Below are 15,748 nucleotides of genomic sequence, written 5' to 3' on the forward strand. Positions count from 1 at the left end.
CTAAGCACACAGCCAAGACAATGTAGGAGTGGCTTCGGGACAAGTCTCTGAATATCCTTGAGTGGCCCAACCAGAGCCCAGACTTAAACCTGATCGAACATCTCTGGAGAGACCTGAAAATAGCTGTGCAGGAACTCTCCCCATCCAACCTGACAGATCTTGAGAGGATCTGCATAGAAGAATGGGAGAAACTCCCCAAATACAGGTGTGCAAAGCTTCTAGCATCATACCCAAGAATACTTGAGGCTGTAATCACTTCCAAAGGTGCTTCAACAACGGGTCTGAATACTTAAGTAAATATATTAAGTATTCAAAATCAAAAATAATGATTTTGCTTTGTCGTTATGGGTTATTGTGTGTACATTGATGAGGAAAAAACAAACTTAATTAAATTTAGAATAAGGCTGTAACCTAACAAAATGTGGAAAATGTCAAGGGGTTCGAATACTTTCCGAAGGCACTGTATACACGGAGTACCAGTACCAGATCAATGTGCAGCGGTACAAGGTCTTTGAGGTTGATACTGTATGTACAAGAAGACAGGGTAAGGTGACTTGGCATCTGGATAGTTAATAATAAGAGTAAAATAAAGAACAAGTAGTATGTACTGGGCTGTCCGCATCGCCCTCTGTAGTGCTTTGCAGTCAAGGGTGGTGCAATTGCCATGCCAAGCGGTGATAGAGCCAGTCAAGATGCTCTCAATTGTTCATCTGTAGAACTTTTGGAGGATCTGAGGAACCAGGCCAAATCTTTTCAGCCTCCAGAGTGGGAAGAGGCTCTGCCATGCCCTCTTCATGACTGTGCTTGTGTGTGGACCATATTAAGTCCTTAGTGATGTGGACAACAAGGAACTTGAAGCTCTCGATCCACTCCACAACAGCCTGTCGATGTGGATGGAGGCGTGCTCTCCCTTTTTTCTCCTATAGTCCACGATCAGCTCCTTGGTCTTGCTGATGTTGAGGGAGAGGTTGTTGTCACATTTATATTATTGGTTTTATTTTCTGCCTCTTGGGTTCCCCATGGGTCTGGGCCCTGGGGCTTCAGCCCCAGTAAGCCCCTATATTTATCCAGCCCTATGTACTGTGGTATGAGGTGAGAGTTGAAGCTTGGGAGAGAGATTGTAGGTGGGAGGTTGAATTGTGTTGTTTTATGGGATGTTCGGTCAAGCGAAACTCTTTGGCCACAGTGAAGGGATGTGGATTGGGAGTCAGGACGGGGCTGTGATGCACATCCACCTCTAATTAGGTGTGTTGATTACATCACAGCAGGAAGTTGGAGACCAACCAGCAGGATGTGGGGTATTGTTTCGCAACTAGGAATAGGTACAGATGGAAGGGGGTTGGGATGGAGGTGTGTGTGTGTGTGTGCTTTTGTGTGTGTTCATGTGAGTGCACGTTTGTATCGGGGGAAGTGTTTACTCACAACTTTCCTGAAACCCACAACTTGTAGTCTCCAAACAAGTCTCAATCAGACATTGAAACGCTGGCATTGACTTTTAGCTTTGAATGCTTATCAGCTCTAACAATGACATTTTGTTACGAAATCACAAAACTGATGTTTACTGTAAACCACATTTCTTTGAGCACTGGTGATAGTTGTCCTGGCGCTGCCTTGAACATTTTATATGGTCTTGAGGAGAATGCTGAAGTACTGCCAGACAGTGCAGGATTTGTTTTTTCATCAGACCTTGATAAATGGGAGTGCATTTTTTATTTTTTTATCTGGACTGTGTCAGCACCTGAATACAACACTGTACAATTGGACTGCATCTCGTTATGGGGTGAAAAGTTGAATCTTGAAGTGTTATGTCTACAACTATTCAAACCACACCTTCAACGTCTTTATTAAAGGACGATAATGTACCTGATTTCAAATGAGCAGGTATACAATTGGTTTTAAACTCTATTTCATGGGTACAAGGTGAAAGAATGGTTCACACAGCTGATGAAAAGTTACAGAATACACTACAGTTGTACATCTCTGAATGTTCTAAACATTACCTCTCTCCTTTTTAAAACCCCAAATAGCCTTGCAACTGTATGACCTACAAATGTTTTTGTGTATTTTTCTGCTTGCTACTATCTGAAAGAGCATGTCGTCCTGATAATGACTGGACTGGAGCAGAGGTGAGCTGAGGTGGGTCTGGGCCTGTGAGACTAATGTTCTGTGTCTGTATTACAGGTGGAGCACTGGGGCCATATCTGCAGCACCAGGCCTAGCTCTGATCCACTGTGACAGTCTCCCTTTAGGTGGGCAGTACCTCTCAGCACTCAGCACTCATTGGGATTTATAGCTCAGATTCAGGGATGGATGGGGGGTTGGTGGTGAGGAGGGTGAGAGGGGACCACTGCTGCATGTACCCCTGCAGAGGGATGCTAAAACTGAGCATCCTGACAACACACGCACACATTCAAAATAACATACACCGTATTGCACACACAGACTCAAAATAACACACACCATATTGCATACACTCTCAAAATAACGCACACTGTATTGTGTGCACGCACTCAAAATAACACACACCATATTGTACGTACACACTCAAAATAACACACACCATATTGCATACACTCTCAAAATAACGCACACTGTATTGTGTGCACACACTCAAAATAACACACACCGAATTGTACTTACACACTCAAAATAACATACACCATATTGTACGTACACACTCAAAATAACACACACCATATTGCACGCACACACTCAAAATAACACACACCGAATTGTACTTACACACTCAAAATAACACACACCATATTGTACGTACACACTCAAAATAACACACACCGTATTGCACGGACACACTCAAAATAACACACAACGTATTGCATGCACACACTCAAAATAACACACAACCACTCAGAACAAGACACATGTACAATGTCACACACTCAGAAGAGAACATACACACTCAACCCTCCTGTCTGCACACCCTGTTTCCATTGCAAATGGAGTGCTTTGGCGTGGGCCCTTAGATCCTCAAAAAGTTCTACAGCTGCACCATTGAGAGCATCTTGACTGGCTGCATCTCCTCTTGATATGGTAACTGCTTGGCATCCGACCAGAAGGAACTACAAAGGGTAGTTTGTACAACCCAGTACATCACTGGGGCCGAGCTCCCTGCAATCCAGGACCTCTATACCAAGCCGTCAAAGGAAGGCCGTAAAAATGGTCATAGACTCCAGCCACCCAAGTCATAGAATGTTCTCTCTTCTACCACACAGCAAGCGATACGATGCACCAAGTCTGGAACCAACAGGACCATGAATGGCATCCATTCTCAAGCCATAGACTGCTAAATAGTTAACCAAATACCTACCCAGATCATCTGCATTGACCCCCTTGTGCACTAAAACTTTGAATAATCACATTAGCTGCTGCCACTGCCTATTTTCAATCCTGGTGCCTCATCTTTATCCCTACCTACAGTATACAGTACTTACATATTTACCTCAATTACCTCGTACGCATGCACATTGACTCTGTGCTGGTACAGAGCCAAATAATCGTTACTCACTTTGTTTTTATTTCTTGTGTTATTAGTTTTCTATTTTGTATTTTATTTTGTATCTGCATTGTTGAGAAGGGCCCGTAAGTAAGCATTTCACTGTTTGTGTCCACTTGTTGTTTACAAAGCATGTGAAAAATAACATTTGATTTGCCCTGGGTTTTTTTTGCTCCTGAACATAAAATTACACAATTGTCATACATCTGCACCAGTGCATTCAGAACAGAGCTGTGCTTTGTCGAATAGCAATCAGCCACGCTTTGCCCCGTGACCCTAAGTGGCTGTGATAGCTTTGTCTCCTCCATCCTCTTATCTCCACGCTTCTAATGGTTAAATAGTTTTACACCCAGCCCTGCCACAGCACAGCTGAACAGAGCATTATGTTATATCACTAGGCTAGCTCCCTACAGCAAATGTGTTCCGAGGGGCTAAACGGTCAGCCAGGTATTTTTCTCATTTCAATCTCCTTGTGTTCTATGGAAAAGAGAGAGAGTGTGGTGAATGTATAATGTAAGTCGTGTTATCATTGCTATCGTCTGTACATTGAGACATTATTTAAACATGGCTAATTTGCTGGTTTGAAAAGAATATCAATCTGTACAGTTTCAATCTCTTTATTATCTGCTCAGCATTGCATGAGTGAAGTTCAGGGAGCGAAGAAGAAGACATACCAGACGGAATGGTCAAAGTAAATCAAGTAAACAACACATCAAGCTATGAAAGATGAATAGACATGTTTTGTTTGTCCCTAAACCTCCCAGCAATGCTTACATTGGAGATTATGTTTATAGACACGCACGCACACACACACACACACACACACACACACACACACACACACACACACACACACACACACACACACACACACACACACACACACACACACACACACACACACACACACACACACACACACACACACACACACACACACAGCATCTCATCACAGATGATCATGTCAGCAGACACCTTGTTTCCTGCTTAAAATGGATCACTTTGTAATGGTAGTTGTGAACTTTACCCCAAAGTCAACATATAGGCTGACATACCATTCATGCTGTTCTACATGTGATGATGATATGATAATGATAATGATAATAACAGTTGATGATGGTGATGGATACATTACTCTAATTTTTATTAATCAACTTCCATTATAACATGTAGCTGGGCTGTACTATTTTTTATGTGGATAAGAGGTGAATCAGGTTTGGAAATAGAAAATAACCAAACAGGTAATTCTAGCCACCTGCAGTCTCCCCTCAGCTGTTCCTTATCCAAAGTAAACTCAGACCTCTCTCGCTCTCTCTCTTTCTCCCTTTCTCTCTCTCTTTCGCTTAGTTTGACGATAGGTTGGTCTTAGGAGTGATGTCACCCACTTCACTCCCGCATGCACACAAATTCCACTAGCAGTGTGTGTCTCGCAGTGCGCTGCCTCTTGTGCGTAACTGGCGACACAAGGCTTTAACAAAAAAAACTACAGCACTGCGCACGGGAAAGACCGAGAGATAACAGAAACAAAATGTTGCTAATACTCCTGGAACGTTAGCCTAACATGTAGACTTACTTATCTGGTTTCCGGACTTTATAGTGGCAACCACATACTGGATACGTTGTGGCCACGGAGCGAGCTGGGCTTGTGTCGCCAACATTTTGCGGACCCTCTATGGAACTGAAGATGAGTGCAGCTCGCCAGGACGCAATGGGCCCTTGGGTATTTTACCAATGTGCTCTATATCTGTACACTGATCACACAACCTAACGCACAGCGCGTCTCCACTGATTACATTCTCTAGGACTAATGACTTGATCAACATTTGAATGCTTCCAAGTTAAGTGTTTTGGGGCGGAAAGACACACACACAAAATTAATCAAGAGAAGATGCGTTCAGGATGGATGTAGCCAAGTTTACCACCGTTACCAATACCTCGCAGGATACCAACACCTCGAGCGCCCCAAGACCTCTCCCGCAAACGGAGGTGGGCTCCGCGCTCATAATCCTTGTGGTCACCGTGATCATTCTGGTCACCATCGTCGGTAACGCGCTGGTCATCGTGGCCGTGCTCACCAGCCGGGCTCTCCGCGCCCCCCAGAACCTTTTCCTGGTGTCCCTGGCGTGCGCAGACATCCTCGTGGCGACACTGGTCATCCCGTTCTCCCTTGCCAATGAGGTCATGGGTTACTGGTACTTTGGGAGCACCTGGTGCGCCTTTTATCTGGCACTGGACGTCCTCTTCTGCACCTCCTCCATAGTCCACCTGTGCGCCATCAGTCTGGACCGCTACTGGTCAGTCACCAAGGCCGTGAGCTACAACCTGAAGCGGACCCCCAAGCGAATCAAGTCCATGATAGCCGTGGTGTGGGTCATCTCCGCCGTCATCTCCTTCCCACCTCTCATCATGACCAAGCACAACGAGCATGAGTGTCTGTTAAACAACGAGACCTGGTACATCCTATCTTCTTGCCTCGTGTCCTTCTTCGCCCCGGGCCTCATCATGATCCTGGTGTACTGTAAAATCTATAAAGTGGCCAAGCAGCGCTCCTCCACCGTGTTCGTGGCTAAGACCGGCCTGGAGAGGCAGCCCTCTCAGTCCGAGACGTGCTTCGTGAGGAAGGAGCGGATGGAGATGGAGAGCCCCAGTAGCCAGAGCTCCGAGGACCACCACAGGCAGGAGGAGCTGGATTATATCGACTTGGAGGAGAGCTGCTGTGCGTCGGACAACAAACCACCGAACCACCGCTTCTCCAAGCGTAGGAAGGTGGAGGTCTCGGACTGCTGCCCGCCACAGAGCTGCCGTCTCTCCTGGGCCTCAGCGCGCGCCTCGCAGCTTTTCCAAGACCCCAAAAACGCTACCAACGCGACCCTGGTGGCCCAGCGACATCACCTCGCGGCACATCGGCATCACCTCGTGGCGGCTGCGTCCAAGACTAAAGTGGCCCAGATGCGCGAGAAGCGCTTCACCTTCGTGCTGGCCGTGGTGATGGGGGTGTTCGTGCTCTGCTGGTTCCCTTTCTTTTTCACATACAGCCTGCACGCGATCTGCAGGGAGAGCTGCTACATACCCGGCGCGCTCTTCAACGCCTTCTTCTGGATTGGCTACTGTAACAGCTCAGTGAACCCTATGATATATACCATTTTCAACAGGGATTTCCGTAAAGCGTTTAAGAAAATCGTATGCCGGACTTCAAAACGCACTAATACCACTTGAAAAGAAGGGTCACTTTGAAGCTGTGACTGACTGACTGTGCGTCACTGCTCATCGAAACAGACGTCAGTTCTTCACCTAAGCACGCATCCCTGCACCTCTGAATGACTATATTCGTTCCAAAAGGAACGTTTTTATTTAATAATAATAATAATATGATATCAAAATCTCTCGTGTTGTGCGCTAATGTGTGAATATTAGAAACAATGTACAGAGGAAATAGGATATCTCAAACAAAAGCTAAATAGAGTATTGTCATTGATGATTTAATATGGCTCTACTGAATCATATTGATCCCTGCTTTCAAAGTTAGGAATTCGTTTAATATTCAGTGAGGTAACTCATATATTTAGGCCACAGCATAATTCCAGGGCCTTTTTACGACCCGTTCTTTTCTGTACTTTCATTAATCTTTTATGTCCCATAAAGATATGAAAAAAATCGAGTTCAGAGTAAAAGTGAAGTCATAACCCAGATTTCGAGGCTGATGGAGCTGTGTGTGTGGCACTGAGAGGTTTAGGTTTTTCCCAAAATAATATTAATCAAACTGTCATCAATAAGACATGAGAGAGACTGAGTTGACATTTTAAAAAATTACTTTGATTTTTTTCAAAGAATCTCAAAACGCATAAAAAGTCCAATAACAAAACAAAAAGTTGAAATTATAGAAATTGAAAGTGTCCTTCGGCTTCGGATGAAGTTGAGGCAGTTTGGGCTGGAAAGGCAGTGTAAGCTGAGTGTACAGTAGGTTCACACTGTACACGGTTGTAGCATCTACTTAGGCATTTCTTTCATGAGTAGCCAAACTAGTTAGGAATGGCTGCAATTGCTTGGTCGAGTTTAATAGAGATGTGTTAAAATGTAATTAACTTTGAGTCGTGTTTAATCCATTATCTAAAATGGTATCCGATTATGACTGACGTCAGGTGAGTTGATGACGCAGATCTCTTTGAGTGGGCTTCGGGTCTCCCTCATCGCTGAACCCCCAAATGCATGCGCTGTTGTCCGTGGTGCTGAAACGCCGCGCACTACGCCGATGGCACTATGCTGTGACGCGAATGCGTGACATGGCATATTCAATGGTTTGCAAAACCATATATGAACTGTTATCAATCAGAAAAATATAGTGATATGGGAATATATCTCATGATATTGTGCCTCATTTAAACAGTGTGTGAGCAGATAGATAGATCGATCACGCTTGGCACTTTTGCTAAAATGAATGCATCCTCATAAGTGATGAGAAATGAAGATTGGGAGAAATTGCCTATGGTATGAGCCACCTTCATAGCATAAACACAATCTAATATGATGTATGCTGCAATTATTTGAATCTTCAGCCAAAGAAGAAGCTATTGGCCAGAAGATTAAAAACAGACCTTGAAATCATTACTCAGACATTATTGAGTGGGCTCCATGTTTTAACCTTTGGAAATAGAAAACTTGTGTCACTACAAATGTGTCACTACATGCTCCATAATTGTGTGTGTGTGTGTGTGTGTGTGTCACAGGCGGCTGGTGGCACCATCATTGGGGAGGACAGGCTAGAACGGCATGTACTTAGCGGTATAAAACACATCAAACACATAGTTTGATACCAATCCATTCACTCCATTCCAGCCATTAACATTAGCTATCCTCCCTTTTACCAGCCTCACCATGTGTGCGCGTGAGAGACAGAGAGACAAAGAGAGAGAGACAGAGAGACAAAGAGAGAGAGACAGAGAGACAAAGAGAGAGAGACAGAGAGACAAAGAGAGAGAGACAAAGAGAGAGAGAGACAGAGAGACAGAGAGAGAGAGAGAGAGAGAGAGGGAGAGAGAGAGAGAGAGGGACAAAGAGAGAGAGGGAGAGGGAGAGGGACAAAGAGATAGAGAGGGAGAGGGACAAAGAGAGAGAGAGACAAAAGAGAGAGAGAGACAAAGAGAGGGAGAGGGACAAAGAGAGAGAGAGACAAAGAGAGAGAGAGAGAGAGAGGGAGAGGAACAGATTGAAAACAACTACTACCTCTGTCTGTACGTTGTCTACTGCTACCTAGGTGAACGTCTTCAGCTTTGTGGTCTGCCAGGCCCCCGGTGAGATGGAGCCAGTATTGGTTCAACAATGGAGTCACGTCGTTACCCAAGCTTTGCTCTCTAACCCTCTTTGTTCTGTTTGATATTGCAGTATTATGCTTGGTCTAATTTAAACAGTAGGCTGAATGCTTTGAATTCCAACTCTTTATTTACTGTATCTACATTTTTTAAACCAACAAAGCCTCAAGACTTTTCTACCATGACAAATAAATCCACAATTGGCCATATTGCAGACAGGAGCAACATGAGAGTGATTCAGTGATGTCAAAGAAGACATGTGCGTTAGATCTCTAGATGTGTTGGATGTGGAGACTGACAGTGAATGTTGTCATGGGTACATCATATACTGTAGAGCTGCTGGGTGAAGGGTTAAGCAGAAGGCGATGTGGAGACTGACAGCGAATGTTGTCATGGGTACATCGTATACTGTAGAGCTGCTGGGTGAAGTGTTAAGCAGAAGGCGATGTGGAGACTGACAAATGACATTATGAGGAAATATAGGCTAGCGACTCTAAGGCTGTGGTTTTAATACCCAGAGAAGCCACATACTTATCATGTAGGATAGATGTACATGTTGCTTTGGACCTTTGTTCTATAGATAGCCAATCAGAACCTGTTACACTTGAACTGAGTCATGTCTCATGTTGGGTCGTTCAAGACATACATGGGATGTAAAATTCAAATACAGTATTATAGAGAATATGGTGATATAGGGATACTAGTGCATGAGAAAAACAGAATGTGGTCAGGGAGAGGGAAGCCATCTTGGTTCTATTGTCTGAGCCCTGGCAGGGGGTGAGAAATAAATACACTATTTATATCCACTGAAGAATGTCTTCAAAGTCCCAATGCCATCAGACGTATTGGCATGGTGCCAAACACACTAAACTGGACTAAGAGTATTTAACAGTCAAGTGGCTGAGAAAAATAAGAAATCAAACAAGGCATTATTCGGTTCTCCTGGGTTTTACTGAAGTAGAAATGCTTTAACAAGTTGTTTTGGAGGTATTCAGGAGGTGGTTGTACGGGGCGGGAGTGATCAGGCACTATTTTTTATGTCTATTTTATCTCTAAGGGAGATGGTTTGAAGAGGGCTGCATATTATTTATAAACAGAAATAGAGGTGCATGAGATATGTAGGACTGATTTGACGATGGAGACTATACATATATTTAGCTCAAACACATCTGCTGTTGGTGGAATTCATTCAAATGTTTCACATAAATAGCTTTTCCCCCCAGGTATAACTCTTCACTTTTGACCTAAGATTGAATCATCATCAGCTTAATTCCAAATCAATTATTTTCAAACCATCAAGATCACAGTTCTGTAAATGTGTTATTGGTGTGTAATGTAATTTATCAATGGATATATACTCGATGTAGCATATATAGTGACTTCAGAAAGTATTCACACTCCTTAACCTTTCCCACATTTTGTTGTGTTACAGCCTGGCCTGTACACAATACCCCATAATGTCAAAGTGCAATTATGTTTTTAGAAATGTTTACAAATGTATAAAAAATGTGAAGCTGAAATGTCTTGAGTTAATAAGTATTCAATAGGTATTCTACCCCTTTATACGGCAAGCCTAAATAAGTTACGGAGGAAAAAATTTGCTTCATAAGTTGCATGGACTCACTCCGTATACAATAATAGTGTTTAACATGATTCTGAATGACTACCTCATCTCTGTACCCCACACATACAATTATCTGTAAGGTCCCTCAGTTGAGCAGTGAATTTCAATCACATATTCAACCATAAAGACCAGGGAGGTTTTCCAATGTCTCACAAAGAAGGGCACCTATTGGTAGATGGGTATAAAAAAAAATAAAGCAGACATTGAATATCTGTTTGAGCCTGGTGAATTTATTACACTTTGGATGGTGTATTAATACACCCAGTCATTACAAATACACAGGTGTCCTTCTTAACTCAGTTACCAGAGAGGAAGGACACTGCTCAGGGATTTCACCATGTCGTCAATGGTGACTTTAAAACAGTTACAGAGTTGAATGTTAATAAGCGAAAACTGAGGATGGATCAATAACATTGTAGTTACTCCACAATACTAACCTAATTGCCAGAGCAAAAAGAAGGAAGCCTGTACAGAATAAAACATATTCTAAACATGCATCCTATTTGCAACAAAGCATTTAAGTAATACTGCAAAGAAATGTGGCAAAGCAATTCACTTTTTGTCCTGAATACAAAGTCTTTATGGGGCAAGTACCACTCTCCATACTTTCAAGCTTAGTAGTGGCTGCATCATGTTATGGGTATGCTTGTAATCGTTAAGGACTGGGGAGTTTTTCAGGATAAAAAAGAAACGGAATGGAGCTAAGCACAGGCAAAATCCTAGAGGAAAACCTTGTTCAGTCTGCATTCCAACAGACACTGGGAGATGAATTTACCTTCAGCAGGACAATAACTTAAAACATAAGGCCAAGTCCATAGTGGAGTTGCTTACCAAGGAGACAGTGAATGTCCCTCAATAGCCGAGTTGTAGTTTTGATTTACTAAATCTACTTGAAAATCTTTGGCAAGACCTGAAAATAACCAATTTGACAGAGCTTGAAGAATTTTGAAAAGAGTAATGGGCAAATGATGCACAATCCAGGTGAGGAAAGCTCTTACAGACTTACCCAGAAATACTCACAGCTGTACTCTCTGCCAAAGGTGCTTCCACAAAGTATTGACTTAGGGATGTGAATACTTATGTAAATGAGATATTTCTGTATTTCATTTTCAAAGGAATTTGTTCAACTTTCTACAAACATGTTTTCACTTTGTCATGATGGGGTATTGTGTGTAGATGGGTGAGAAGAACACAACAACTTATCCATTTTGAATTCAGGCTGTAACAACAAAATGTTCAACAATTTAAAGGGTATGAATACTTTCTGAAGGCACTCTACATTATACTTGCCTTCGTCACATTTCCAGGTGTCAAGAATGAGAAACAATAATCAAGCACTTACAGGATATGCTATTTGTTTTGTGATAACATTGTGCTGTTTTCAATTATGATTGGACGAGACATAAAACTCCCCTGTCAAATTTTGCTACCCAATTCAATTATCTTTCTAATCAACTGCTCCATTGAGGCAAACATGGAACATAACGCTGTTTAATTAGCAGTGCTGTTTCTCTGTGCCTTGATCCATGTGTAATCTCTATGGGCCTCTTCTCTTCTCATGCTACACTAACACTCCCCAGAACCCTGTCTCAATGCCCAAACCACCCACTGGGCAAAAACCGGTTCAATCAACATTGTTTCCATGTCATTTCAACCCCAAAGAATCAATGTGATGACGTTGACACAATGTGGAAAACTAATAAGATTTGCAAAAAGTCATCAACATAAGTATTTCTTTCACCCAACTTTTAACCTACTGTAAATCCAATGACATGGTAAAATGTTTTATGTAATTCCCCAAACAGAGAACAATTTGCATCCCTAGGTGGTAGATATACTAGGCCTAGGCTAATTTTACAGTCAGGAGATCAAGGGTATATAAGCCCCACATGAGTGGGTGTGTGGCCATCAACTTTCTCGAGGGCCACTTCAGCTACATGGAACAGCCTCTTATGTCCTCATATTCTCAGTTTTAAATAAAGCCACAGGGAGAATAGTCCAGGAAGAGAAGAGCTACGTTGACGCCTGACCTCTCCCCTCCCTTAGTACATAACGAGAGCTCCAGACTTACGTGACCAGGACGGATGGGACCAAAACAAGGAAATCAAGGAAGCGTGCACTGCCCGTTTTTAAAGGAAGGGATAAATCTGACGGTTTGAAGTCTCCGAGAAGGGGCTGCGAGGCGAGGGGTTGTTTAGGTCGACAGGATGAGCAAGGCTATTTGCTTTGCAGGCACAACAGGCCCGGCACGGGGAAAGGTTATAAATGTTTCAAGATGGGATGGAGGAAGAAAGTAAGGGTCTCCTTTGAAGACCAGAGAGAGAACGAGAGTAGCCTGGTTCTTACACCTGTTACGTTGTTATTGTTTCTGACACAATGGGAACACACAGGTAATTGCTTTTCTTCAATTGTTTTTTAACAAGATAAGGCTGGAAGCGTACAAGGCCAGTCGATTCGTCAATCCCAGGACCTGTGTGTCTGCAGAAAGTGACACGTGGCAGATTGTCACTAAATCAGCTGATGTCAGGGGAAGAGAGAGGGAGCAGATCACATAAGGCAGTGTCTGTCCTAGTTTAAATTAACCTGCTAGTGGTTGGTCACCTACAGCTAATACAACACTAGGCCCAGGAGCAGCTAACACTTAATACTGTTATCTGCAGGGGATCACAGGAGAGACTGCTATAGGGAAACTGCAGGTAATACAATACAGGACCTGCTAACACTATAGCTACCCAATTTCTATTGGAACCTGGGAAATTACAGGAGAGGCAGCTATAGGGGAACACAGGATAAACAACTGGTCCAAGAGAGCTAACACTATAGGGGAGTTACCTGGGAAAGCACAGGGTCATTGAGGGATCAGCACTTCCCTTTAAGTAAGACAGAATTAACAATACTCACCACACCAGGATTTGCAAGAATATCAAATCAAATTCAAATCTATTTAACGTGCATGTAACACGTCTCAATACACTTTACAAAATAGAAAATGATCATAAAAAAAGAACAGGTCTTTCAACATTACTTGGAGAGAACACAGGACCCAACCAGGTATAACGTGTGTAAACACCTGAGAGTTACATTGACTTGTTAAAAAAAAGGCTCTCGCTAACACTGTACAAAGCTGACCAACGGTGGGGCTGTCGACAGTACAGTCTCCTAGAATGTGACTAATACCAGACAGACAGTTGTTTCCTCATTTCACGCGTCTTTATCAATGCGAATACAGCAGAGACTGTCATTTGCCTCCAGGTGGCTTCTCTCTGCTACAGAGTGTGGAGTGTAATGTTGTAACATCAGTCAGTGATTATACTGTAGATGCGACTGACAGGCCTGTTGCCTATCCTCCCACTTCTAATAGGAGTCCATGGTGGGGAAGTGAACTAAAGTCTTCGCAGGAGTAGGAGAGAGAGATTTACTGTACGTCAGTTTTGATACCATTCAAACCAAATGGCCTTTTCAAGCCCATGCAGACATCTGTGCAGGCTGGAGATTTTAAAAAGGGCCTTTTCTGTGCCGGATCGCCAAATCCCATGTCTGTCCTTTCTGCTCTGGGCCTTCTGACGCTGAGAATGGTGGCGTTAGCGGTTCCTTAAAAATGTAAGTTGTTTATCTCCAAATTGAATGTCTACATCCCAGGAGATGCAGTGTGTGTGTTGCAGGTTGGCATTTGTGGTCATGAATCTGGCCTTGGAGGCAGAACTGAGAGATTTACACTAGATTGGCCAGCTGCAAAGTCAACATTGGCTATATTGTAGAAATTCATAAAAATGTATTAGAGTTAACAGTTTGGTTTGTATGACTTTTTGGCTGTGACAGCTAGTGACTACTCTGCAGAGCTGCCTTGAGTACATGAGTCATCCCAATAAATGCCAACCTGTGTGTGTGTGTTCCTGTGTTGATGCGTACTGTATGTGTGTCCAGGTTCATATATACAAGTATCTCTAAGCGTGTTTTTGTTTTCAGGCACGTGTGTGGGTTAGCTAGCTAAATGGATTTCTAAATTCTGTTCATTAGAGAAGCGGGCCGTCTACTGTGCCAGGGTACTTTGGATTGGGATTAATTAACTCTTTTGCTGAGTGTGTTTTTTTTCTCTCTCTCTCTCTCTCTCTCTCTCTCTCTCTCTCTCTCTCTCTCTCTCTCTCTCTCTCTCTCTCTCTCTCTCCCACGCATGTGGAACTCAAACTGCAGTGTCATTTCTCAACATAAACTACAATCATAAATCAAATCAAACATTATTTATCACACGTGCAGAATACAACAGGTGTAGACCTTACCGTGAAATGCTTACTTACAAGCCCTTAATCAATAGTGCAGTTCAATAAGAGTTAAGAAAATATTTACAAAATAAGCAAAAGTTAAAAATAATAAAAATGAACACAATAAAATGATAATAACGAGGCTATATACAGGGGTGGTACCGAGTCAGTGTGTGGGCTTCCAGGTAAGTTGAAGAAATGTGTACATGTAGGTAGGGGTGAAGTGACTATGCATGGACAATAAACAGCTAGTGTGTGTGTGTGTGGGGGCGGGTACCGCTTGCAATGTGGTAGCAGAGAAGACAGTCTATTACTTGGGTGACTGGAGTCTCTGACAATTTTATGGGCTTTCCTCTGACATCGCCTATTATATACTGTAGGTCCTAGATGGGCCATACGCACTACCCTTATGGTAATTAAAGTGAATATCTAGATGCGAGTAAGACATCTTATTTCTACTCCCTGTCTCATAAAGTGAACATGCATTCTCAGCAGTGTGTCTAACGTTGAGGGCAAATCATTTACTTTTATCTCAACCTCCCCCAACAAGGTTATTTAATTTTTTTGTTTTTATACTTGTCTTTATTTCTATTCGTTTTTCAATTTTTATTTGAAATACAGTTTATTGTCAGTTAGATTTCAGACCTGATTTGCTCCTTTGTATTGAGTTGTAGTTGTATAAAAATAGTTGTATGTCATTTTTATAGGATTTAGTGTCAGTGACAGATAGCATGGGTGAGGACGTGGACGTGAGGCTAGGAACCATTATTGTTGAATATTGTTTTTCATGTTTTTTTTGGGGATGTCACTTCTTTTAACTGGAGGGGAAGTCATAGGTTAGGGTCAGGTCATGAGTTAGTTTAGGTTTAAATTCTAACATGAATTTCAGTGTAACTTGGATTTAAAAGGAATAGTGCCAAGACTCTCTCTGGCTAATGTTTATACCAATCCAATGCAGTTCAAAGAACTGTAGTTGTACATGTAAGAATAATCAAGTTAACTACCAATTTAAAAAAATTCAGTTTGCTAGTGATAGCTAGTAATA

At 42.6% G+C, this 15,748-nt stretch overlaps 1 protein-coding gene across 1 annotated transcript; it reads left to right on the forward strand.

The window, feature by feature from the left end:
• The first annotated feature begins 3,645 nt into the window (after nt 1–3,645).
• LOC109864634 (alpha-2Db adrenergic receptor-like) lies at nt 3,646–9,036 on the forward strand. Its single transcript, XM_020452489.2, has one exon. It carries the CDS (start codon nt 5,414–5,416, stop codon nt 6,728–6,730), a length of 1,317 nt encoding a protein of 438 aa, XP_020308078.1. The 5' UTR covers nt 3,646–5,413; the 3' UTR covers nt 6,731–9,036.
• Nucleotides 9,037–15,748: the final 6,712 nt, after the last annotated feature.

Source organism: Oncorhynchus kisutch, linkage group LG19 (genome assembly GCF_002021735.2).
Source record: "Oncorhynchus kisutch isolate 150728-3 linkage group LG19, Okis_V2, whole genome shotgun sequence".
NCBI lineage: Eukaryota > Metazoa > Chordata > Actinopteri > Salmoniformes > Salmonidae > Oncorhynchus > Oncorhynchus kisutch.

Bases quoted from the DNA above. Each gene is read 5' to 3' on its own strand.
- LOC109864634 (XM_020452489.2), top strand. From the start codon at position 5,414: ATGGATGTAGCCAAGTTTACCACCGTTACCAATACCTCGCAGGATACC.